The 27,351-nt window shown below is 38.0% G+C and overlaps 1 protein-coding gene across 5 annotated transcripts in view; it reads left to right on the forward strand.

Moving 5' to 3' along the window:
- The window catches only part of LOC137169475 (ral guanine nucleotide dissociation stimulator-like), a 72,510-nt gene that overhangs the window by 22,068 nt on the left and 23,091 nt on the right, over window positions 1-27,351 (forward strand). Inside the window, exon 1 of one of the 5 annotated variants that reach the window (XM_067572706.1) lies at window positions 1,185-1,363. The exons of 2 other annotated variants lie outside the window; for them this stretch is intronic. In XM_067572706.1, coding sequence (XP_067428807.1) covers window positions 1,211-1,363 — 153 coding nt within the window. In that variant the 5' untranslated portion in view covers window positions 1,185-1,210. Of the gene's footprint in view, window positions 1-1,184; window positions 1,364-10,039; window positions 10,393-27,351 lie in introns of those variants that run through there. 2 more of the 5 variants (XM_067572699.1, XM_067572708.1) reach the window with 2 other exon arrangements.

Below are 27,351 nucleotides of genomic sequence, written 5' to 3' on the forward strand. Positions count from 1 at the left end.
ACAACATGTACAGCTGCTTTTTAGAGCTTGTTTGAAGCTGAAAACCACTAAAGTTGTGGGCAGAACGGATATTTATTTGGTTGGAATTTGAAGATATTATGGTCACGAGTGTCATGCATTTCAGGATTGTATTTATCTGTTGTATGTGTTTATTTTAGAAGAATTTAAATGTAATAGAATATAATAGAAGGCCTTTATTGTGACTACACCTGTGCCCTGAGACAGTAACAACCCAAACATCAAGGTATAAATATTGATAAATAATGAATAAAAAGTACAATAGATAGTATAAAGTATAAAAGGGCAGAACTCAGGTTTTTTGAGCTTATAAATCAACTGCATATCTTCTTACTCATTATAGTATATTTATTACAGTTATTTTATCAATCTTAATGCATTTGATCCTGTGGGATTTGTGATCCATTATTATTCTCTTCATATTATATATCCAATTAATAATAAGTCTGTGTTATATATTTTATAGCCTTTATGTTATTTGTTGTATGTGGAGCTGTTGTCTTTGCCAAGACTCACAAATAAAGAGATATTTTAATCTCAATGGCTTTTAACCAGGTAACTATGAGCCAGCAGCTTTCACATACGGATAATCATTCATCCAGGATATTAATCCAGGTGTGATATAAATATATTCAGGTCATACAGTTTTACAACTTCAGGTAAATGAGGGGTCATAAAATCCACATATCAGTGTCATTATTCTTCCAGTTGAATGCAACGAGGCTCTTAATGTGTCGAATAATGGTTCGTTATTGCCAAAGTTGAGCAAGTCGACCAAAGAGCAAGTGAAATGAACCGACCACTGATAATATTTATGAGCATTCAGCCGTTGAAATGTGGTAATTCCCTTCTTAAAGTTAATCAAGGAAGTTCCCTTAAAGTTTTTTTTATTTGCTTTCATTTTCTATTCCTTGACATTTGCAAAGAGTCTTAACTCTTGCGGTGTTGTTGTTGTCACTAAGAGGTTTCACTTCACCTTTAACAGACATAGATGAACCTGCTGAGCTTCTGCAAACCCTCGTTTTTTCTTATTTCCCAGCAAAAAAGTTAATTTTTTCTAGTGTTGTTCCTCACGTTGTTGACACAGCTGGTAAAGTAAACATGTATGAGGAGAGTGTCTGCGGGCTTTTCAACCAATCTGTGACAAGGGGAGTGGGAGCTTCGGAGCCCCGTTGATGTGGTTGCAAGATTTATGGATTTTGAGAGAAAGAGGTTTCTGGTCTGGTTCCGAGCCGAAGCAGCGATGTGGTGCTGGAGCCGGTGGAGCTGTGGACTGCTGGTCAGGACGGGTGTCTACTGGGACAGCGAGGATTATTTCAAGGCAGTCACGAGAACAGACAGACAGGTTGGATTTACTGAATATCTGCTTGTATTTTCAGACATTAGACTGAACATAAAACAACCTGCTAATGACATGTTGACAAGAACTGAACTTTTGTCTTGTGACTCAGCCTTTTACTAACGTGATTTACATCTTGTATTGATTGTTAAACCGTGTTAGAAAACCCTAAAGAGACAAAATAATGACATCATTTATCAACTGATAAATTTGGACTTGTAAAGGTTAGTTTTAAATCAGTATAAAGCACTGAGTAGTTCTGTGTAAAAAACTGTGCAAACAGTCTAAATAGCATTTATTCAATATTAGTTACCAATAGCTATATTCTGTAAATCTATTGATCCTCAGTCAGTTTATGCATTTTTAAAAAAATCTTCATCACACTTTATATAGTTGTCAATACTTACACTAATGCAGTCTGCAACAGTCCTGCTATAGGCTGTAGTTTGTGGTGCTGTTTAATAGTATTTCATTATAATGATTACCTCGTTTATATCAATGAGGGTAAACAAAACATCAAAAATTGAAAGTGTTTTTACGTTGTTGAAGATTGAATATATTTTAGTGTTTGAGACAATAGTTTTGTTCCTCAAAAATAATGAAAAACTGAACTGGTGTATCTACAGAGGAAAAGAAAGACTTGGACTGCTGTGAGACTTCATTAAAAGCCTCTTTGTGATTTTGGGCTGTTTGAGATGAAAGTTGTGAGACAAACTTGACGAAATCTTTTGTCGTCAATACGAAACGGTGTCCTAGATCTCGTCCACCGACACCGATTTTGTTGATGTTTTTGGAGACCGAAGACAGTCTGAGACCAAATTCTCACAACGTGACGCCCAACAAGCCAACCAATCAGAATATGACTTAAAAGAGAGAATACACAGGTTTGATTCAGCACTTCATGAGCACCGATTATCTGATTATCACCAAGATTTTATTAGAGCCGACCTGCAGAGCATGACATGCAATAAACTCACACAATCATTGTTGCTGCATAGTGCAAAGTTACCTTTAATTGACCCTCTAAAGACTTGACGGTAATAACATCCTCGTCTTTTGATGTGGTTAAATCTAAATTCTCAAGCAATTAGCAACCGGCAGGACTTTAATTGTCTTGATACTGATTCTGATTTCTGAACTCGGAGCACAGATCCGATACCATAATTCTCTTTTTCCAAATTTTAAAATCAGTTGTTGGGACCTGCCTACTGTGACTGAATGAATGTAGTCGTTTTAGTACAAAATTGACTCTTTTTTTGTTCCCTGGACAGTGATTCTGAGCTGCACTAAAAAGATTATTTGGAAGCATATTTGAGATATTTGACTGCTGAGGCCTCACAGTAGCTTCAGATAAAGTTTGCAATACAGTTTTGCACAAAACAAGCTCTGTAGACTCATAAAGGGATTTTTTAATGGCCAGTGTGAACAGGGTTTATATCGGCACCTGACTGTTTTATAAAGACAAGCTTGAAAAACTGTGAACTTATCCTTTTAGAAAGAGCTCTGCTTATTAGGTGACGAACTTTCTGCTTGGAGTTCAACTCCTGAATGTTACTGTATGTGTGTCTGAGGTGGAAACGGGAAGAATAGATGCTCCCTTGACTATAATCCGATCCGTCGTTACAGTGTATGATTCAGCGCTGCCTGCACAGCGACATGAAACAGCACAGAGGCCTGACCTCAACTGTCTGCTCCTGTTAAGAGCCGTCAAACTGAGACGACAGGAAGCTTTTTCTCTGCCCATGTCTCCGCTCTAGACGTCGGATTCTAAAAATTAGCAGCTGCGTGAAATATTTTACAAGTCTAATTGGTGTTAAACATAGAAGCTAACCCCCCCCCGAGGCGATATTTCTGGCTTTCTGTCTGTCAGAATCTCAGATCTGTGAATCTCCTCTGGTAGGAAAGGATCCAGTCAACCTGAGGTCTCATTTAATGGGGGAAAATGGACAGTGGAAGTCCTGGTGTTAAAGCCCTCAGAGGCTAATTTGTGTTGTGCGATTTTGGGACTATATAGAATAAAATTGACTTGGTAATGGACGTCGGGACTCATGTGTTTAAGCCACATTTCACCTCAAAGATTCTTGAAATGTGCTGTTTGTACCTTCGTCCTCCCACTCAGTCAGTCAGGTTCTCTCAACCCAACACCTGTCAGTCATCTTGACGAGCTGTCATCCGTCGTCTAGCCGAGGTAACCGGCGTCTATACAGCTCTACGGGTCTAGAAGCAGGAGCAGAAGGGAAAGTGAAGGATGTTGACTTAACGGTTAGTTTTGCTATTTTTTTGTTTTCTTCCACATGTGTTGCTGTGACATCCACCACTGGCCAAAACCACATGATTAGAGTTGCAACTTTTTTTTTTTCAATCAAGCAATCAATCATTAAAAGTATTAAAAGTGTCAAAGATATTGATAAAAGCTGAGAGCAGAGCCCAAAATGTCTTACAGTAAGAAAATCTGACGTTTCTACCTGATAAATGACTTCAAGCTGTATGAATTGATCATTTTTGGCCACCAGGGGGCAGAATAACTCTCTAACAAGCTGAATAATAAAACAAAGTTTTACCTTAGTTCAACTTAGTTGTTATGGTGTAGAGCTGCAATGATTAGTCAATTAATTGATTAGTCGATTGACAGAAAAGTAATTGTTACGGAAAAATGCCCAAAAATGTGCTTTTTTTTTTTTTTTTAAAGATTTTGAGCTTTTTTGTGATTGTAAACTGAACATAAAATTGGATTTTCAACTGTTGATTGAACAAAAAAAGACATGCAAAGATGTCACCTCGAGCTCTAATAAATTATAACGGGTATTTTTTTTTACTATTTTCTTACATTTTATAGGCAAAACGATTGATCGAGAAGATAATCATCAGATAATTAAAATAATTTAGTTCTATAATGCCGATGTTTTACACATCTAGCAAACACAGAGCAACATTATCATCCAATCAGAGTTGTTTTTGTGTCCACCTGATGAATATTTACTCCTCTTTCAGCTCTGGTTTTAGTCTCAACCAGCTCTACGTCTGACTCTTTAGCCGCTAAATGTTCCACTTTCTCCACCAGCCGGTCTCTGACTTTGTGTTTCTGCCGTTTGGTGCCGAGCAGGTAAAACACAACAGCTGCTGCTGGAAACATTGACAGTAAATGTATCGTAAAACCAAACCCAGGAGGCTAAAAGAGGCTAAAAAAGCTCAGCAGAGTTGCTTTTAGTTTAGTTTTAGTTCTTTATGGGTTTGTCACTACATCACAGGTAGTCATTTAATCCATGGTTTGTACAACTGAAACGATTAAATATCATTCCTGCTCATCTAAAGATTTACACTTAAAAAAATTGTCCAACAAAAATAAAACTAAAGTTGCACAAACAGAGAGTACAGATGGTCACAATCAGACTGAAAGGACACATTCTGCTTATTACTTATATTTATGTGACTGAAAGTTGCATTTTGCAGATTTTAAATGACTTCTGCAACAACGTCTTCTTCATCTAAGCTTTAAAATCAGTTTATTTCCCTGTTTTTTCTTCTTCTTCTTTCTGTTATGTAACGCTGTACTGGTAGTCCACGTGTGGTGCTCTCATTGGCTTTTATTCGTTACAGATTTATTGTTTGAGGAGCTCTTGGGGGAACACTGTGCACCTGGCAGCTGCCCAGCACACAAACCACAGGCCTTCACTGCCGGGCCGCTCAACCTCCACTGGGGGTGCAGCGCTTTCTTATAAATGGCATCCTGACAGGAGTTTTTCAACGTTTTTTTTTCCCCCCAAGATTATTTTACTCATAGAGACCGGTTGGGTGTGGTCAGATGGCAGCTTCTTTAATTATAATGCTCTGTATCTAATTTTGTATGCATCAGAGTAAAAGTGTACAATATATATGAGAGAGTTGCTGTTAGCATCACCCTCCTCAGGGAACAGTAAAAACATGTCGCAGCAGCAGCAGCAGCAGCACAACAACATCCTCTGGTATTGATTTCCAGCAGATGGAAGATGTGCTTCAGTTAAATCATGGTAAACTAAAAAGTTGGCCATGTCTCTCGGCTCTTTTTTTTTTGAGATTTTTTTGGGATTCAGCCCGTATGTTTGTTTGTGTTTTTATTCTTCCTCTGGAGGACAGATATCAGGACGGATGTTTTCTGCTAGTGTTCGGTGTCTTTTGCCGTTTTTATCCAACAAATATTCAGATGTTTTCAAACTTTTCTTCTCACGAGGAGGGAAAACCTTCAGAAACAGCAACATGATGACGTGTCATCGTCCATTATCCTGAACCTCTGTTTCATTAGACTTCTTTAATGTTCTGTGAAGGTAGAAAAGCTGGTTCTTAATTTTTTTTACTGTAGCTTGTATATAAAGATGGACGTAGTGAGGTGTGATGTTTACATTGGAGCTGGTTTGAAGCCCAGAGTTGGTGTCATCTTTTCCGACCTTCCAGATAAGGAGCGCGGCGCTCTCAGGCAGAGCAAGGAGAGAAGTTGTATTAAAAGCCTTTATCGCTAAAACACCGACTGATATCTTCATCAGGGCTTACAGCTGGTTCTCTAAATAGATAATACAGGAAATAAGAAATATTGCATCACATAATAAAGCAAGAAACAGACAGAAAACTAATCAATACTTCCACAGCAGACATCAAAGTTACTTTAAGTCTTCAAATCTTATTAATGAAGCGATAATTTCCAAAAAAACCATCAGCACACTTATTAAAGGGCCTGAATTTAGAGATTGAGACCATAATGACTCGCAAAAACATCAGCTTAAACGTAAGAATATCAGCACCAGTATCGACCTCTGTCTCTCTCACACACACACACACACACACACACACACACACACACACACACACACACACACACACACACACACACACTCAGCAGCTGCAGATTTGTTATGAAGTGATGAGAAAGGCCAGTGTGGTCGTCTGGTGTGTTTGTGGTCAGATTCAGTCTCAGCTGGTGCAGCAGATGTTTTTGTTAAATCACTTTCACACCTGTTCTTCCTGTTGTTGCTGCTGCGTCGTTATGAGAAGCCAAGTTTGGATTATGTTCCTCCAAAAACCCATGTCACAACATTTTTGGGAATATATATCATTAATTGAGGTCTGCTGTTGATTATCTGTAAAATACAGACAGCCAGTAGAATTTGCTGAACATTTAAGACTATTTGGATTAATTTAAGTCCATTTTAAAAGCTCAACAGTCTCTTATTCAGATGCCTTCATGATACCTTTAGTGTGGTGAAGACATTTTCTCCTGACATCGGCCAGTAGGAGGCAGTATTACATGTCGAATCAACAGAGATATGTGATCATCCTTCATCATGCATCCGTCCAGCCTCTCTGAAGCGCTGTCTTTCAACGCAGCTGCAAAGGTAATTCAGTTCAACAACACAAAGCAGGGACTGATGAGTATTTCAGGGCCCTTAAGGAGCAAGTTAAATGCTTTCTGGCAGTTAAAAGAAAGACAATTTTAATTTTTCCAAATATTTTCTTTTTTCTGTGGTGAAGATGTCTGCATTTAAAAATGTAAAAAAAACAAAAAACATTTGCAATTGCTCGATACAAAGGCCTGTTTAAATAAGGTCAGTACCAGAACTGCAGATATTTGTGTTTGTTGTTTGCAGATGGTTTTACTGGATTTGTTGTCATTTTCGCTGGTTTGTCAATGACTTGGACTTGTCCCTTTTGGAGCAAAACTGTGCTGTTTTTCTGTTTTTCTCAGTTATATATATATATATATATATATATATATATATATATATACATACATACATATATACATATATATATGGCCATGTATATATATATATATGTATATATATATATATATATTCTAAATTGAATGTCTTTGGATTTTAAACTGCAAATCAAAGAAAAGACATTTGAAGACGTCACTTTGGACTCTCGGAGCTTGTGATTAACATTTTATAGACCAAACGATTATTCAATTAATAAATAGTCATCATTAGAGTAATATATAATAAATTAAATATAATAATCAGTTGCAGCCCTACTCAAATTCTTTAGTCCAGTTAAAGTAGTAATACCTAACTATAACGTCTAAATACTGTGTTATAGTAAACTCATTCAGACTTTTACTTAAGAATGTGAAAATACAGGAGTATTGCCATTAAAATATATATTATATAATAATAATGTAATAAAGGTACTCACTATGCAGAATGACCCCTCTCAAAGTGGAAGTTATTATTATACATCTTATTTAATTGTAGCATGTTTAAATACATTTTACATGTAAGTAGACTCATTTTAACTACTTTACATACTGGTGGATATTTTATACTTTATATTTTATAAGATTATTGTGTGTTTTTGTGTGTAAAATCTGAATCTGCAAATAATGTAAGTAATAACTAAAGGAATGTATTCAAATGTCTGTACAATATTTTAACTTATATTTCCCTCTAAAATGTTTATATAGTCGTAACATAGAACAGTAAAGTTGTATATAAAATGGAAAAACATACTATTACATATCGTACATACTCAGTACAGTAGCTGTGGACATGTGTGTGTGTTTTCATTCATGTGTGTCCTGCTGCCATAGTGAGAGCACAAAACACACCGCCATCATTTCCCAAAGCCATGACGTCACAGTGGAGGAGTTTAACGATGCCTTCAGGGACACCTCGTAGAGTCGTAGTACATGTTGTAAATATTAACTTGCCACACAGTCCAGCCTCTGTAAGAAAACCAAAAAAAAGAGGCCTCTTTGATAGAAAATAGTTGTTTTGCTGGTTGCAAACAGTAAATATCATATGATGTTTATTTATTTATAACAATTAAAGGACCTTGAAGGCAGATTGGGGCAGAAACATTTTATTGTAATAATATTTAAAATAGACAAATATTGCAGTTATGTAAAAAAAAGTGCATTGACGCTTTATATTGTACTTACTATGCATTAATATTAAACAGCACTTAGCAGAATTAATGGAGGATCTTGTGTATCAGGCATGAATTTTCATTTTAGATAAAGATAAAAATCCAACAATGATGTTCAAAAAAAATAGAAAGAAAAATTTTAAAATTACACAGATACAGACCGCTGAATAATAAACTGATTTTCATGCTCTTCCTGCACTTTGAAGCAACCCATCGCTTTGTTGAGTTGTTCTTGTAAATTAATGAATAATTAAGTACTCTATAACCTATAGTTAATAATCTACAGAGGGTTATTCTAAATGTTTGTTCAGAAAGACTTTTGAAGTTTTTTTGTTTGTTTTTTTGCTACTTTTAACACACAAATGTCTTTAACTTTAGTCATCTACGACGGCACATTTAAAACATTACCTGATTTACTTGAAATGTAATTGCAAAATGAGACAATCTCACTTAAAAAGAACACTCTGATGTTTAATACCGTTACGTTTGACTAAATGATATAACCTAAGAATGCCTGAAAATCATTCCTCTACAGTAATAACATGTAATTAAAAAAAAACAGCACCTGCTTGGCCTGTTAGGATGAAAATCAAGCACATTATTGTACTGAAAGTGATATAAGTTATATATAAACAGGGTTGTAGCCAAGTAATAATGAGGCATGAAATACTGAAAGACCATCACCAAATATATCGTCTCTAGAGCTGCAACGATTAGTTAATTATTATATTTATTATAGATTTTTTACTGTATTACATTGATAGTTTCAGTCATTGTTTCTGCTTGGTTCTCTTGTTCCAGCCTCTTAAATGTGAATATTTTCTGGTTTCTTTAGTCTTCTATGACAGTAAACTGAATATCTTTGGGTTGTGGACTGTTGGTCGGGACTGAAGGGAAGTCAAGCGAGACATTTGAGGTCGCATTTTGGGCTTTGTGGAAACACTGACCGACATTTTTCACCATTTCCTGACAGCTTGTAAACCAGATGACTAATCGATTAATGGAGGATTGTTAGTTGCAGCTTTATATCTTGAGTAATTCTTCCTGCTCTGGAGAAGAGATCTGCCACAATCACGTTGTTCCTTAGAATGAATTTAACAGAATTTTTATAATAACGTTAAAGGACATGTTCACAATTTTTCAAATGTGTCTCAAAATAATAATCAGGAGCCCAAATCAACATGGAAACAGGTTTTTCTTGCTGTAATCATTCCTCCTGTTCATACTGACCATTACAAGATCCCTCATAATACTTGTATTTAATGTATTTAAAGTTTATCTGAAGCTAATATGAAGCTTCAGCGTCCAAATGAGTCAAATCAAGTAGATATCTTTCAATGTTACAATCTTTTTAGTGCCAAAGTCCCTCTTCTGTTACTATACTTCCACCGCAGCTCAACAAGGGAAACACTGTCCGAGGAAACACAAAGAGGGAATTTGATGCCTAAAAAGACTGTAAATGTGTCAGATATCCACTTGATATGACTAAATCAGACTGCTGAAGCCTCAGAAGCTTCACATCTACTTTTAAATGACTGTGTGGACACACTGTGGATTTTGGCCTCCATCACTTACATTGAAAGCACATTTGAAGGATCTTTTAATATCCAGTATGAACAGGAGGAATGATTACAGTGAGGAAAACCTGTTTCATTGTTGGTCACCTGACTGTTGTTTTAAGACACGCTTGAAAAATTGTGAACCCCTCCCCTGTTATATCTCGATATTTCCGACAGCCCTGAAGGCAGCACAGTCTCGGGGCGGGGTTTAGAAAAGCCCCGTTGTGAGTCATGAGTCCCTAAACGCAACAGACATCAGCGGTGATCAACACAGCCGCTGCAGCGCGAACAGCAGCGGCGACTCTTTGCTTCAAAGAAACGAATAGAAAACAGAATAGAAAAAATGTCGCTACCGTCGCTGTGACTGAATTCTGGGCTCCGCGGGCATCCATGGTCTATTTCCCGGGGATGCAATCCGAGGCGCACAGCGTCAAGCCGGGACAGCTGGTGGAGATGTTTGACTCGTCCTGGAAGGTGCGGAACATTTGGGACGGGGTGAGGCTAGAGGTGGTCGAGGACCGCAGCCCGGTTGTCCTGCACAGCTTCACACACCTGGACCCCGACCTGCCCCTGCTAGAGGTGAGGAGGAGGAGGAGGAGGAGGAGGAGGCGGACAGGCGGAGACGCCACAGGGGCTTGGGGCGGGAGGAGGGTGAGGGAGAAGCGGGGATGAGAGGCGGCAGAGGTCCGTTAAGTGATGCGGGGTTGTTGTGTTGTGAGGAGGAGATGTAGGGAGCTGGTTTTTGGGAAGTCCTAATTGATTTACAGGCACAAACGTGACTTTTTTGGACAATCATACACCTTACTAGCATAACAATATCCACCTGACTTGCACTAATGTAGCCTATAGTGTATTACAGCATATTAACACCATTGAACAGTGTATACTTAGCAAAAAGTAAATTATAGTTACAGTTATATCTGTAGTCTTTATTCTAATTTTAGTTTCATTTATTCTATTTCAACATATAAACAGCTGTACAGTAAAGGAGTCTATCAGTAGAAGGTGGCGCTTTATTCTTGTTTTATGTCCCAGATGATGTCATCTAACGTGAAGACATCTTACTAATCTATTTAAACCCCGTAAAGCTTTACTACAATCACATAGACGCCCATTAAAACAGCTTATTCAACCTAATAGTAGAAGGTTTCTGTGTAATATAGAGTTTCATGACGATGTTAGAAATTAGTAACATAAAGTCATAGAAATTTTAAATTGAGACATAATAATGTGAGTGTTGTGACACTCCCCAGAGGAGGTTGGCTTGAGCTACTGTGACAGGATGACTTGCTTTTTTTTTTTTTTCTCTCTGGTTTCCCCCCCATCTGTGGTTTCACTCCTCCCTCTGCAAGCACTCACTACTGACATAAACTGAAACCCTCATGTGCGGGAGTTACTGAGTCAGTTCTGAAATATTGATAATTTCAATATTAAAAATAGTTATTAACACACGTTGGTATTTTCTTTTGTGATCTGGGATCCTGAGTCGTTCTTTAAGAAGGTGAAGCAGCTGAATGTGTGTGGACTGCTTGTGCATTATATATCTGTGAAGTGCAGAAAGTACACTTAATCTGACGTGAATCCATCAAGTTCTGTACATTTCCAGCATTAATAACAGGAAATAGTATCAATAACATGTATTTTAGTCTGGCAGTCCGGCTCCCTCTCATGTGATGCTCTGGAACAAATCTGAGCAAGTTTGACACAGACTGACCCCCCCCCCCCCCCCCCCCCCCCCCCCCCCCCCCACACACACACACACACACACACAGCAGAGTTACACAACAACTGGTGAACATTACACATATTATAAAGAAACATTCAGAATTCACAAACATCCTGTCAGAGCACCAAATGATATGATAAAATACTTGCAAAACTAATGACTTTCCTATCAGCCTCAGCTGTACCTGGTGCTAATTAGAAATTTAGAAAATGCTCGCTAACGTGCATGAGATTAGCATGTAGCTCAAAGCACTGCTGGATGTACACATGGCTGTTTTTAAACCCATAGTTTGTTTACTCAGGTGTGAATCGAGAGATTAGTCAGTAAACTTGGGTGGTTTTCCCTCCCTGTTTCGGTTTCTTTTCACACAGAGAAAAATACCAAGTAAACCAAAATGCTTCACTTAAAAAAAACAGGTGTGAACTTTCACTCTGCTTATTGGTCAGATGTCGCTTCCTCATGTAAACACAGTGAAGAAGCTTCTATCTGCTTAAATTTCAAAAAATGCAATGTACTTGGTTGTTAGTCCGTCCTCCGGCTAGCTGCTAGCAACCGTTAGCAGAGAAAGCCTCGTAGTCGGTCAGATGGAGCCGCTCCAGAATTCATTCGTGACTGATACCTCTTCCTCTAAAAGGGTCTCTGTGTGGTTGTTTTGGTCCACACTTGAGTATGATGTGTTCAGATCTGCCCAAACGAGTCGCACCAAGGAGGAAAACCAACCAGAACGCTAGCTGTTTACTACAGTGCACTATATTTACCCAACACCATTTCACTTGAGTGAAAATGCAACAAAAACAGTAGCATACATGAAAAATCCCACAATGCAATCAGCTGCATTTTTATAGATGCAGAAAACAATTGTTGTGCAGACAGTGACGATGCACAATGACTAGAGAGTGTCTGAAATCTCAATTAGCTGTCTGTGAAAAATGTCTTTTTTATGGTTTGAGTGGAACATTCTCCAGCACCACACTCCTTACATCCAGAACACTCGATCAGATAAGGAGGGAGAGGATGAGTAATCATATTTATCGGTCTTATGTAAGGCCTCCGGGATGGGACGAGGGAAGAGGACGGCGTCTTAATTTGTACCACATGGAGACTTTCTGCCCAGTTTGGATGGGATAACATGTTCCTGGTTTGTTTGTTGACATCGTTTAACACAATCAGACCCAGACAGACATCACAAGCCTGTTTTTTTTAAACCTGTACCTTTTTATTGTCGTCCTGAGCTCAGAGACGTATCACCGGGCTCTCGTCGTCTCCAGCTAACCTGCTCTGCCTCGTCTCTGCGCTCTAATCTAATCCTCTCCTCTAACACAATTACCTAATGCTTAATCCCTCTCCTGCAGAGGCCGAGGGGGTTTCCTCTACAATCGCCGCCTTTCTTCTCCTTCCCGCTGCAGGGTCTGAGGTTATTTGATGCTGTGGTTCTGTTACAGTATGGAGGGTAACGGGGTGACGTGGTCCTGAGGTTGGGGGGGGGTTGATGGAGGGCACAGTCATTTGTTGATCCCTTGGGGCTCCACGTAAACCAGCACCAGCATCTACTCCGTATATATATCATATAGCTGAGAGGATCAGGTGGCGTTGAAAGGAGGGTTTTGCCGATAGATCGGGTTTCTGCTTCTGACAGAAAAATAACGCCGTGTTGCTCCAGTTTATGCTGAGTCTTCTTTCATATTTGTTTCTTTTATCGTTTTACGTGTCAGAAGAGCTGAATGAATGAGTCCCTGATGCTGCTGAAACCCGACTTTGGCAGAGTTAAACTTGGTTTCACACCAGCTGTTTGAGTCTGAAGGTTACATTTCTGTGGATTGGTCGCTGCTCATGTTCACTGACTTGTTTCTTGTCTGCTGATTTTTTGGGTTTTATGGCCAGAACGAACTTTCCAAGGCTGCCAGTCGCTGCTGACACCTTCCACAGTTATTAGAGCTCAGTATCTTTGAGATTTTTTGATATTAGTTCTGATGCGGCACCTATGGTATGTTTGGTTGCAACTAATGAATCGTTTTATGATTGATTGATCTGCTGGCTCATCATTTGGCCTATTAAATGTCAGAAAATGGTGAAAAATGCCTGTTGAAATATCATAAGCCCAACTTCAGATGGTTTGTTTTGTCCAACCAACAGTTCGAAACCCAAAAATGATCATCACACAGGCCAAAAAAAACAACAAATCCTTAGAATACAGAACCTGAAACCATAAAACGTTTGGCATTTTTGCTTGAAAAATAACTTTCAGCTCTAATACCGATATATATACTGTACATGTTAAATGTTTTCCAAACACAAGCAGCTGTACATGAACTTATACAGAACTCTACTTACTTCTAAAATTGCCTACATATTGATTTATATCAAAAACTGATTGTAGCCAGTAAATCTAGATACCTAGCATCAGTATTTAGTATGCAGACGCCTTTTCTCTTAATGTAAGTTTGATTCAAATTATAAACCATCTGATCAAACAATACAAATCTGAGCTTTTGACGATGGTAATGATAGTACTGATAGTAATGATGGTGATGGTTAACAGAAAATATCAGAGCTCTACCAACTCCCTTTGTCTAAAACTCCCGCCGCCACCTAAGTGAATAGGTTAAATAATAGGAAACCACACCCATGTGTCAAGCAACGTAAGTGACGCAATATATGATGCCCAAGTCAATATATAAACAGAAATAACAACATATTTTGGCTCCTTCACAATACAAATCTGAGCTTTTGGTTTTTGACAGTTTTTGTTGCTTGAGGACATATTTAGTACCATAAAGCGTCGAGGTCGGATGCTCAGCCCCACCCATGAGCGTCCGCTTGCAGCCGATCAACTGCGTCGTCAATCTCAGTGCAGTTTGTGCTTCTGCGGTTTCCTCAGTTTTGATTTATAAATGTTGAGGTCGATATGGTTTGAATATCTCAAATTTTCTATATTTAAATTTAGTTTGAGTGTGATTGGAAAGAGCAAACAGGTTATAAGAGATGTTCAGCTGTTTGAACATCGTGTGTTTAAACCTTCTTTTCATCGGTTTTGTTTGAATATGTAACCATGTTGTAATCGTATTAACGGGAGCCAAGAAAACAGCTCCAACGCTGATGTAAAGAGCTGCATTCAAAGCTAAAAATAGTCCCAATTAAGAGCTGTTGAGAGCTTTTCAAAACACTAGTCCGGTAGCAAAAACCAGCAGGATTAGGAGCCAAATCCACATAAAAACACCGCTAAACAAAGAAAAGGCTGCTGCTCATTGTCTCAAGAGGCTTCATACAGTAAGTGGTTGAAACTGTCAGACAAAAAGCAGATTATTCAGTTAGCGTACATCAGAGAACGAAGCCCTGCAGCTCCTGAACGGTTCAGACTAGTCCAGCACAGAGGAACACAGAGCTGCTATTGTCTCTCTGGCTCACCTTCACCTTCAATCTGATTCTGTTTCTATTTTAGGAAGTAATCCATAGTCAGTACGGTTATGAAGCGACAGTGAAATCAGAGACACACACAGCGACCGAAACAAAGTCTGAGTCGTTTTTCCATAAATGAATCGATGGTGCGTTTTTTTTTTTTTTTCTTCTTTCTATTGTTGTCCGGTTGTCCTGAGTGCTGACAGTGACTCAGCTGAGCTTACGAACAGTCCCACATGAATGACATAATAATACAGTACAACTCTAGTTAACCCACATGGAATACATAATCTCATATACAATCGAAAACAAACGGCGTATCCCATTACACCAAAAAAAAGTACACAGTATGATCTATTTTTATCCAAATGACTCAGATCTACCGTTTTCATTCTTTTTTAATAGAAAACATCAGATCCGAGACACATGTGAGGAGAAATCAGATCTTTGCTGCATTGTGAGAACAGAGCTGTGATGTTGTTCTTATTTAAGATAATCATTGATTGAAGCTGAGGCGGTGAGACCGTCCCGTCCAGTCCAGTCGGCGGCACAGAGGAGCTTTTGTTTCCGTGGTTTCGTTCTGAAGGGAGAGAGACGAGAGTCTCGCTGCTCGCTGGGTTCAGGATCTCAGCGGCAGACGGAACGACAGAAACAGACTGGAATGTGAAGGTCCGACGCCTGGAAAAATACTTAATTCACAGAGTTCCTCTTAAATCGTCTGATTCTGAACTCTCTGTCTGTCTGGACTGCGGCTCACATAAGGCAACTTTAAAAAAACATATTAACTAAAGTGTATTTATAGAGTGCGTTTAATCAAAGATGCAGCTCCAAGTATCCAAAATGTCAAGTTTTGCCTCCATGTGACACGAACCTGATAGTCTTTAATCAGCCTGAACAGCAACGAGCTGCATGGAGTCGTCATTTTTAAATTTCCCATCTGGATTTAATTAAAACTTGGAACAAAATCGGATCGTGAAGCGTTCAGTCTGGACGAACCTCAAATCAGATTCTGTCAGAGTCACAACATCTTAACATCTGAGAGTTTATAAAGAGAACAAGAAGACTGGATTATAATGTCAAGCCAAGCAGCTGTTTTCATACTGATCTGGAGAGATTGGGGATTGTGTTTTGGAGAGTAAAACCTACTAGAGCTGCAACGATTAATTGATTCATCAATTAGTCGCCAACTATTAAATTAATCGCCAACTATCTCCGATTCCAGCTTCTTAAATGTGAATATTTTGGGGTTTTTTTTAGTCTTCTATAATTATAAACTGAATAACTTTGGGTTATAGACTGTTAGTTGGGACTAAACAAGACATTTGAGGACATCATGTTAGGCTATTTTAACGTTTCCTAACATTTTACAGACCAAGCAACTGACGATTAATCAAGAAAATAATCTGACAGATTAATCGATAATGAAAATAATTGTTAGTTGCAGCCCTGCTACACACATAGCTGCTGTAGTTACGCTGTAGTCGACACGCACGGCGGCTACAGAGAGAGCACGTAGTGATCTGTGGTCGGACACTATGGGCTGCTTGTGGTGAGTTTCTAATGCTGAGCACGGTTGTCGTCACCATCACCTTTGGTTTTTTTTTTGTTGTTTTTTTTTGGTAACATGCATCTAGAAAAGCTATCTCCACTGCAAACCTTCACGCTCTATCACAGTGAAAGGAAACTCTCAATCCTATTCAATAATGACAGAAGGCGAAGTAAACTCTACCTGGATGTGACCCCAGTTCTACATGCATGCACATAGCCCACTATATATATATATATATATATATATATATACTGTATATCTCTATATGACAAAGTGAATGAAACATGTGGGGAATGTAATTAAAGCAGGACACGGCCTCATCATGCAGGATACATGCATCTAGTGTTGTTATTTGCTGTTGTGTGTAGATTTGTATTTTGTATAATGTGTCCTGTGTGTTTTTTGCTTTGTACTGTTTGTTATCGTGCTGTTATATGTTTTAATTATAAGGGACTGCAGATGAAAATTAGCTTAAAGCACAACATTTATGTTTCATACTGTACATGGTCCCATTAAATACAATACAACAACAACAATGGTGCTATCAACAGGTGAAATCAATAAATTAAAATGTTGAGACTTCTAGACGTCTTTTTAGCCAAACTTTTCATGAGCGTATTGTAGCTTTTGCTTTTTATCTGTTTGTAAAGAGCCTTTGGATTTAGTGAAAGGTGCAAAAAATTATTATGATTAAAACATATGTTGCAGACGTCTATAGTGGGAACTCCTTATGTCTAGCATAAATTCTGCTTCAGTTTAAAATTTGAAGGCTCATTTTGTAACTCAAATGGTAAAAAAAAACAAAAATGTGACATCCTTGCTAGTTACATGTCATCACACCACATCTAAAAGCAAAAAGTGTTGTTCTGAACAGCCACATTGAAAGGTGAAGTGAGAAGCTTATCATCATAGCGTCCTACCACCTCCCCGACCTCTCCCTCTAACAACTTCCTGTTTTCTGTGTCTCTTTGTGCAACTCTCAGACTTGTCTCTCCTCGCTGTTGCACTTGGTTGTTTGCGTGAAAGGTGACGGAGGTGATTGTGTGAAGAACGATCAGAGAGAGTTTGATGGAGAAGTTCAGATCTCGCCTACTTTCACACCTGGTCGACGAGGATAGACAATCTGACAAGCACAAATCTTCACTCTGTTTGGTTTATTTGATTTATAATTAAACTTCAAAGTAAAAACAACAAGATATCTCAAAACCAGAAGCTATTTGGGAGCAACAGTTTTGAGAGTCAGTGTCCTACAGTTAAACCTTTGATCACACAAACAGGAGATAAAGCAGGTACATCACAAAGTTCAAGAACTCAGCCTGTGTTTGCCTTTTTAGAAAAAAATGATGAAAACAAGGTCCTGTCTGAACTCTGAATGCTGTCTTTATTGAGTCAGATAGTGGAGGGAAAGGCGGGACGGAGCGGGGAGAGAAGGTTCTGGAGGGATTTGATTTGATACAGTAGGATTATCTGGTTCCTGTAGCGGAGGGATTGGAGGGCTTTACTGAACTGTCTCTCTGCACAGCTGAGAGTTTTTAGCTTTTGTGTTTGATGAAGTGGTTTTATTGCCCTTCTGCAGGACACAATGAACAGTGTACTGTTTCTTTGAGGGTTTATTTTCATTAGCAAACTGTTTTTCCCGCCGTTGTTTGACATGGTTGAATATTATCTCTGGTTTCAGTAAATATTTCAGTTGGCTCGCTGTTGTAATTACGTACTCGGACGTTAACTTGACTTTTAGTTTAGTCTGTTGTGAAGATGTGACGAGTCACTGTGATCTATTGTGACACAAATACTTTCCATCTTCTTCTGGTAACGTTTTTGGAACATTTTGACAAAATAATCTTAACTTACGGTCTACTTAAAGCTTTTTCAACCACATCTCAAGTTAATTATCAGCAAACGGAGTATAATAATAGTAGTAGTAATACTTAACTTTAATCACTGATGAAGAACATGAGAGGTGGTTAAAACCTCTAGTAAGTGGACTTTGATTTAGGATTATTTTGTCAAGGGTTAGGGTTAGGGTTAGGGTTAAGATCAAATTTCTTGTGTAATTTTATAATTTTGCTTTGCTAAATTACAGAAAGACATGATGTCACATCTTGCAAAATATGTCCAAGAGTCGCAACTAATGAATATTGATTAATCTACTCGTTATTTCCTTGATTAATCATTTAGTTTACAACTTACTACCTCGTGTTTTTGCACTATACCTTGAAATTTACATTGATTTTACACATACAGTAAAAAACCCTTGTGTGTTTATGTGTGGATATAATATAGTTTTTCCCTTTTGTTTTTATTTCTTCTTCTTTTAGTACTATTGTATATACTTTGTTCTATTTAATTGCAGATTTATACATCATACAATACACTTATGTGTGCATACTATGGAGGCGGCTACAGCTGTATTTCATTGTGCATCCTGTGTTGTATAACGACAATAAAACTGAACCTTTTAACCTTGAAAATGCAAAAAAAAAAAAGATGATAAATTGCTATCTCAATTACCAAAAGCCCTAAAGTGATTTCTTATTCTGAGCTGGACAGTTGATTCTTGACCTTGGAGTTCAGAAAACACTCAACTCAAGGTCCACTTAGAGCTTTTGACCGTTTCAGGCAAGATTGAGTTTCCTCAGTTGGGTTAAAGGTTCAATTTATTCATCCATTAAATTGTATGAGAAGTTATTGTCCTTGCTCCCAGCAGCCTGTACTAAACTGGGAAACAGGCTGTTTAAGTATGCTGCTCCGTTGTCCTGGAGCTGGTCTCACTGGATGCATTTAAAGTAACTCTAAATGATGTGGAGGCTCATCTGGAGACTCATATCGCCCCCGTTTGATCCCTGAAGTTGATGACTTATAACAATTACTAATGAATATTTTTAATATTTTATGATTCTGTAATTTATTCTTTATTTTCATTGTAAATTCTTATAAGTCTTGGTCAGGACGCTCTTGTAAAAGAGATTTTTAATCTCAATGAGAGTTTTCCTGCTTAAATAAAGGTTAAATAAATAAATAAAACATGCTCTTATCCTAATCAACCAGCGCTGATGACCAAAATGCAGGAAATAAATGCCCCCAAAATAGATAAAAACAGAATAAAACTATATACCATAATAAATTGTCAAAAACATCCAAACAACAATACAAAAGACTATGATTATAATCCATTAAATTCCTAGTTTACGTCCACTGTATGAAGTTTCTCTGTGGGTTGCCATAGAAACATATGATGGTTAAAACATCTCCACAGAGACTGTTGAAAGCTCCAGAACAAGCGACTAAGTGGCCCTTGAGTTGAGATTGTTTTGTCAGAATCTTATTTTATCTGAGAAACAACCGAAAAAAACCCAACAAGTGTTTGATTTACTTTATTTATGATAAAAAGTGGAAGTTAATACTCATATTTGAGAAGCTGCAACCACCATTCTTGCTAAATAATTAATCAAAATGTATTTTCTGAGAGGCTGCAAATAAAACCAGTTGTGTGTGTGAACAAGGTCATCTGAATCCCAACAGCAGTGTTCAATAGTTCAGGCAAGAAAAGGTGAAAATAAAAGAAACTGGGACGTACGTGGTCACCGCCAGCAGCTCCGACAGACCCCACAGTGAAAGATAAGAGCTTTAACGATACTCCGTACATGCGTGTTAGTGATTGATAATGGCGGACAAAGCCAGTTCAGCTGCTGGCTTGTATTACTAATAGCTGTCACAAGAGCTCTGTCACCCAGTTTCAGGCAGGAGGGTTCTTTGTCAAGGGTAAAAATCAAGGTTTAGTTTTTCTTCTTATGTGTTAATGATAGAAAAAGTGGAAAAAAAGAGGAAATATAATAAATTGTGCGGCTGAGAAAAGAAGTCACTTTGAATTTACATCGATTTCTTTGACACTGGAAACACACCCACAAGATATGGAATAAATCAGAAGTTACAGCTACATAAAAAAAACAAAAAACCAATCATCTGATGGCAGGAAATGTAGTTTGAGGTCATCTTCCAAAATCTAATCAGCTGTTCTTTGGCCTGCAGCCGATCTGTCAGCTTCATTTCACAGAAAAAATCTCTTCATGTTAATGTCAACTTTTTGCTGGAAGACACACAAACAAATGCAAAAAAAAAAAAATAGACTCTTGGTGATGGATGAAGAAATGATCCAGAACATTTTAAAGATGAGCCCAGAAGCAGGTACTAAAAACAAACATCTACAGTAGCAGGATTTCACTACTTTACTCTCGTTCTTTACTCGAAATGTCAACTTCTCAAATAGATCCGTACATGTTCGGAGCCAAAATCAAGATCTGAAATATGAGACGGGACAACGCGAACAACACATGGAAAAACTTTAGCAAAGACCTTAGTAACCGAGGCTGCAGAGCCGCAAGATGGCCGTTTATGGGCATGTGCAAACAAAGTGTTTGAGAGCAGGTTGAAGCCCTGACTTTTGACTCACAGGGAGCATTTTTACATACGTTCACACAAAAATCACAAAAAGCAAAATGTGTGCCCTTTAAAGAGGAAAAGGGAAAGAGAAAGTTTGTTGATTAGAGTCAAAACTAGACATTTGTATCATTACTGGTGATAGCAAAACACCTTATCACTGCATTCTTTTACAAAACTATAAACACTGCCTCCTTTTCATTTAGTAATTAACTTACAGTATCTTATCAGCTTTCTGAAGCATCAAAACTACTCAGTGCAGTTTTCTTGAGATACTTCCTGTACAGAGAAATCAGCTGTTAGTTTACAAACACTAGTTTTTTACTGTAGTTTTCTACTTTACAAATGAAATAACCTTCAGAATATTAGGACTTGGTATCCTTATTTGTCTCAGTCATTTAAAAAATGATCACAAGCTAATTGTAGGGCTACAACCAACTATTATTTATTTTCTTGCTTAATTGATTAATCCTTTTCTCTATAAAATGTCAGAAAAATGAGTGAATGAGTGAAAAATTACCATTATAATTTCTCAAATGTCTTATGACGCGGAAAAGCTTCAAATTCTCATATTTGAGAAGCTGCAACCAGCAAATTTTTATTTGATCATGTAGATTGTTGTTGTTGATTCATTTTCTGTCAATCAGTTAATCAGCTAATTGTTGCAGCTCTAGCAAAAAGCGACTGTTTTCCTGGACATCTTCGTCCTTTGTCGTTGTTTATTTGTCTTTCAGTCATTGTCATTTATTGGTCTTTTTCGGGGAGGTTGTCGCTCAGGAGGTAGAGCGGGTCGTCACTAGCTCTGTGGTTTGATTCCCGGCTCCTCCAAGTGTCCTTTAGCAAGATACTGAATCCCAAATCGCTCCTGAAGGCCGTCGGTGTGTGAATGTAGCTGTGTCTCAAATCACATACTTCTGTTAGTACACTTTCATGTAGTACACTGTGTACACTATGTACTTACTGGCGTAGTGCGCGAATTTCTACAGGGTAGTGTTGTCTCAAATCAAACACAGCCGTTGTGCACTTACCGGAAATGACGATCGCAAATTAGCATTAGCTAGCGTTAGCATTTGTGTTATCGCGCTACCAAATCATTACAGACTGCTAAATTAACCCAATAAACATACTGATGGCTTATATCTGACAACAGTATAGTGGTGCTTAGTGCTAAAAAACACATGTATGACTTACATTTGTATAATGTGGCGATGTTCACCGCAGTTACAACGTCCTCGGCCGCCATTTCCAGTTTGAAAAGTGGTCCCTCCCCTTCCGCTACGTAGCCAAGATGGCGACCATTTAGGGTGAGAAGCGTCCATAGTTCCACACTCAACTTTTTGACCGTTTTGATTGCACCATCCGGGTTCTCACACTGCATTTTTCCATACTTCTCAGTGTGAACACACTTATGCACTCAAAATGTTAAGTGTAAGTACAGAAGTGAAGCGATTTGAGACACAGCATGTGTGTGTGTGTTAACGGGTGAATGTGACTCGTAGTGTAGAAGCACTTTGAGTGGTCAGAATACCAGAATGGCGCTTTATAAACGCCGTCCATTTACCATTTTATCCATGCATGGTTTATGACCAAAGACCTGCAAAATGAATGACATTCCCATCAGTCTCAGCTGCACTTTGTGTTTAATGCTAAGTAGCAACTGTTAGCATACCTGCATGCTAAACTAAGATATTTAACATGGTGAATAGTACATTATACTTGCTTAAAACCAGCATGTTAGCATCTAGCTCAAAGTCTCAGGGCCTCACACAGATGCTAATGTGTGTTTTATCATTAAATTGTATATTCCTACAAACGAGAGCTTGCTGTCAGTGAGTTTCCCCTTGTAGAAGTAAAAGTTTCAGTAAATCAGTGTGAAAAGGAGGCGTTTGACATTCTGGCTTTAATGGTTTGTAATTGATATCTCCCACGGCGAGGTGCAGCGGGACACAAAGTGACGTTTTCTGCTCGCTGAGGCCTCCCTGCCTCGATATTTAGACCACTGGAGAGTTTTCTGAACTTCTGAACACTGAGTTACACCCTCCTCTCTCCTCCTCTGTCTTTTGCCCTATATCCAAATGATCTCACCGGCTTTCAGCGCTCATTGTTAACGAGGGGAAGTCACTGGCTTGTGCTACGGGGGTTGTAATGGACGCATGCTATTGTTGGCTTTTGTTGTAGCTGTTGACTGTTTTGGGAGCAGGTTTTCTCTTTCCACTGGGAGTTTCCCCTGCTGATCCACATTTAGAAGTCGCCTTTGAGGGGCTTTCTAAGGTTCATTTAGGAAGCTTCGTTGTTGAAGCAGGTGTGCTTTCTGCTGACAAGCGTCCAAACACACTCCCTGAACGCTGTAGCCTTGAGGGGATTTGGCTAGAAATCAAGGTTTACCTTTGTCTATGTGTGTGTGTGTGTGTGTTTGTTTGCCATGTGTCTGTGTTTATAAAGACTTATCAGATATAGAGATGGGAGGCTTGTTATGTGAGATAACAAGATGTGTTTCTGAACCGATGAAGGTCAGTCACTGTTGTCAACACTGTGACAGTGAGGCTGGAGGTTTGTGAGGTGTTGACATCTCTGTCTCGCTCCTTTAATTCCCCTGAAGGATAAAACCAGTTTATTACAACTCTAGCGTCTTATTTTTGTAGATTTTGCCATCAGTCCTATCTGTAATAATAACGTTTCGGTCATCAAGTTCAACTCTTGACATGTGGAGACACTGTGACATCACTAAAACTGTCTGTTTTAAACATTCATCACAGTTTATAGACTCGCTCTCTGCTTCACCTTTGACCTGCTGACTGTACTCAGTTTTCTTTTGCAATTAGAGATGATGAAAGAGATTTTAGATTTGTTCACTTTCAGTTTAACGTCCAGCGGTTTGGATCATCTGGACAACAACATGTATGATTGTCTGACTGCTCAAGTTTCTTGAACCTTTAAGTGACGTCATCATATTTCAGATATTAACTACTGATTGAAACTAAGGCTGCAACTAACGATTATTTACGTTATCCATTAACCTGATCAGGTCACATTTTTTACATTTTACAGACATCACAACAATGTCTGTTTTGTTCGGCCAACAGTCTAAAACCTACAGATGTTCAGTTTACAATGATGACAAAGAAAAGCAGTGTATTTCTCATTTTAGGGCCTGAAACTAGAGAAGTTTTGACATTTTTTTGCTACTTTTGCTTAAAAAAATAATGAATCAATTATCAAAACAGTTGATTATTTTTCTAATCTATTAATTGTTACAGTTCTAATTGAATCCATGACCAAAACCATGAAAATAAGACACAAGTTGTAATAAATGTGAATTATCTCTTAACACCTAAACTCTAAAAAATACAAAAATAGCAATGATATGTAAAGAACATTCAGAATAATCAAAGACACTTTTACATCGTTAGTGTTACATTTTAAAGTCAAGTACAAATTATAATTATCAATCCAATTACACCTTAAAGTGCTTAAGTGTTAGATGTAAAACCACACAGACCAGCTGTTCATTAATGTGAACAAATATTGAATATTGTTAATCCGACAGTAAAACAAACTCTTCTCCGTTGAACCTCATGCGACTTGTTTTTTCCCTTTTTTTCCCCTCTCTCTCTCTGGGAAGTTATTTCCTTTTCTCTGCCTCATCACTCTTCGCTGACACTTTTATGCGCTTCACATTCCTCCAGCCCACATATACATTCATGGTCATTCATGGTCGGGATTGTGTAGGTGAACGAGGATCTGATAAGTGTTGGACGGAGTGAGGAGGAGGAGGTTTGGATTCTGGATGCCAGACATTTCTGTGGATCCTGCAGCAGTTTTCCAATTTTCTTTAAAAAAAACAACAAAAAAAAACCTTAATAGGAGCCAAGAAACACTTAAAAGCTGAATATTAATTTCATGAGATAAATTAAAAGGACATAATACCACTATAAGACTTAACTCAGATTAAAATAGAGTAGAAACAGACATTTAGAATTAGTTTTATTCAATGGAGGCGTCATAAAACAGATGTTTAGACAATTACGATGCACTTTTCTGATGTTTAAACCACCGCCCATCTGACATGTCTGGATAAAACATTTATATTTTTACTCTAAATACTTTCTGACCCAGTTTCCACTCTGTTGTTATATGTTGTAATTAGATTTAGACCAAATTTCTGTCTTGAGAGCAGCCAGGCCAGTATGACGCAGTTTGTTTAGTTACATAGACTCTTTATATCAGGAGTTAAACAATTTTCCATAAATAAAAAGTCATCTAGTGTCTTTTGTTTTTTTAAAATGTTTTTTAGTGTCTGGATGTTCTAGGTCAACTGGTTCTTCATGCAGGAAATGTAAAAAAGACGATAAAGTCATAAATAAAGACGTCTGAACTCAAATCAAGAGCCACTTACAAGCTTTTTCTCAGCTTTCAACCACTGGTTTCAACCCTTTAAATGAGTAAAAGTACCAATTATTAAGTACAATAATACATTACGAGTAAAAGTATCATCTGCAAAATGCACTTAAAGAATCAAATGTAAAAGTGCTCATCATCCCAAACTAACATATTAAGATTTACATTAATGAGTTGTTATTATTATTTAAAGCTGCAACTAATGATTATTGTCATTATTGATTAGTCTGCTCATTATTTCCTCAATTAATTGATCGTTTGCACCATAAAATGTGAGAAAATAGTGAAAAATTTCCATCACAATGTCCAAAAGCCCAGAGTGATGTCATCAAATGTCTCGTTGTATCCGACTAACGATCCAAAAACCCCAAAATATTCAGTTTATAATGATGTAAAACAAAGAAAAACTCACAATGGAGAAGCTGGAAATGGTGAATGTTTCCAAAAAATGGCATAACCGATCAATGAAATCATCAAAATATTTGCTGATAAATTTTCTGTTGATTGGCTAATCATTTAGTTGTTACAGCTTTATTAATATTATTATTATTGATGCAGTAATGTGTGAGCAGTATTTTAATTTAGTAGCAGGTTGGGATGGAGCTATTTTAAACTATTTTAATTTTATATTAATCTGCAAAGTATCTTTATCTATAACTTGATTAGTTTTGCTTCTTTCAACACCATAAAACATAAAAACATGTAAAATGATATAAATAAGAGTAAAATGAAGATAAAAACAAGATAAAACAGGTTAAACAGGAAGATAAAAATAAAAAGCTTAAGTGCAAATACCTAAAAATTGTACTTAAGTTCAGTTCTTGAGTAAATGTATTTAATTATAAAAGCTTTTAATGTCACAGTCTTCACCGGCGAATAAAACTGACTCAGGTGTCGACAACTGAGATTGTTTTTTATCAATAAACTGCTGAAACATCTCCTGTACTCCCAAAAATTTCACCATCTCCGATAGTCACTTCCTGTCTGTGGCGCCGATCTGGTTGACTAAGCGTCTGAGTCAGGCTGAAGGAACGAGTGATACAAACCTAAAATTAAAAAAAGATTAAAGAAAGATGCTTCCTGCTGATGTTTGGGAGGGATTTCCATCATATTTCCACAGACGTTCTTATCGACTTTACTTGGACTGAGATCCAGTTTTTTCGAGACGGTGTGACTGATTGAATTGTAAAAGCTTCTTTTCCGCATTTTTCAAGCTATTTGAGCAAAGTGGTCACAGAGGTTTCAACTTATTCACTTGAGGAATTTATGCAAAAACAAGTGTTGCTCCAAACAAGACTGTGAGAAGAGAAGAAGAGTCTCTCATCACGAGATTCAGCTTTTAAGACTGAAGAGGCCAACAAACACACTTTACTTTATGTCTTTACATGTTTCCACTTGTTCCAACTTTCTGATTTTGGACATTTCAATGTTTTAACTTTCATTCTTTCATGCAAAAGTGAACAAATCTTAGCTCATGTTTGTTTCAGCCCTCTGGACACTGAAAACTATCGATCGTTCAGTGTTTCGCAGCAGTGTTCAAGCAGTAGGAAGAGTCTGGTTATCATGGCAACGCTCGTCCTCGCCGGAACACGGATGAATGGGAGCGTTTATGTCGGGAATCGACTCGGCGGATGGAGCGAGGCGCTGCCCTTGAGCGCTGCCTCTTTTTTTTTGTCAGGGTTTGAAGTGATAGCAGCAGCAGCGGCGGTTTTGGCCTCTGTGGTTTGGCTGATAAGCACCTCTCCTGCTGTCAAGGCCTCTCAGCTGCAGCTGTGGCTCGGCCATTATACCAGTACAGGATTTATAACAGTCCAGGGGTTTGTCTCCTCTTCTTCTTCTTCTGCACGTTTATCTGTCACATACACCCTCCCTCCCGGGGTCACTGAGGTTCAGGTTCTCTTTAATCTTACAGTCTTGCTTTTATAGTTTTTTATCTAATCAGCAAACACATGACTAGTTTATTGAGTTTTTGTAACCTGGTTAGAGTCAGTTAGTTTACCTTTAGTCAGCATGTTGGACTTCCTTCTGTCTT

Source organism: Thunnus thynnus, chromosome 2 (assembly GCF_963924715.1).
Source record: "Thunnus thynnus chromosome 2, fThuThy2.1, whole genome shotgun sequence".
NCBI lineage: Eukaryota > Metazoa > Chordata > Actinopteri > Scombriformes > Scombridae > Thunnus > Thunnus thynnus.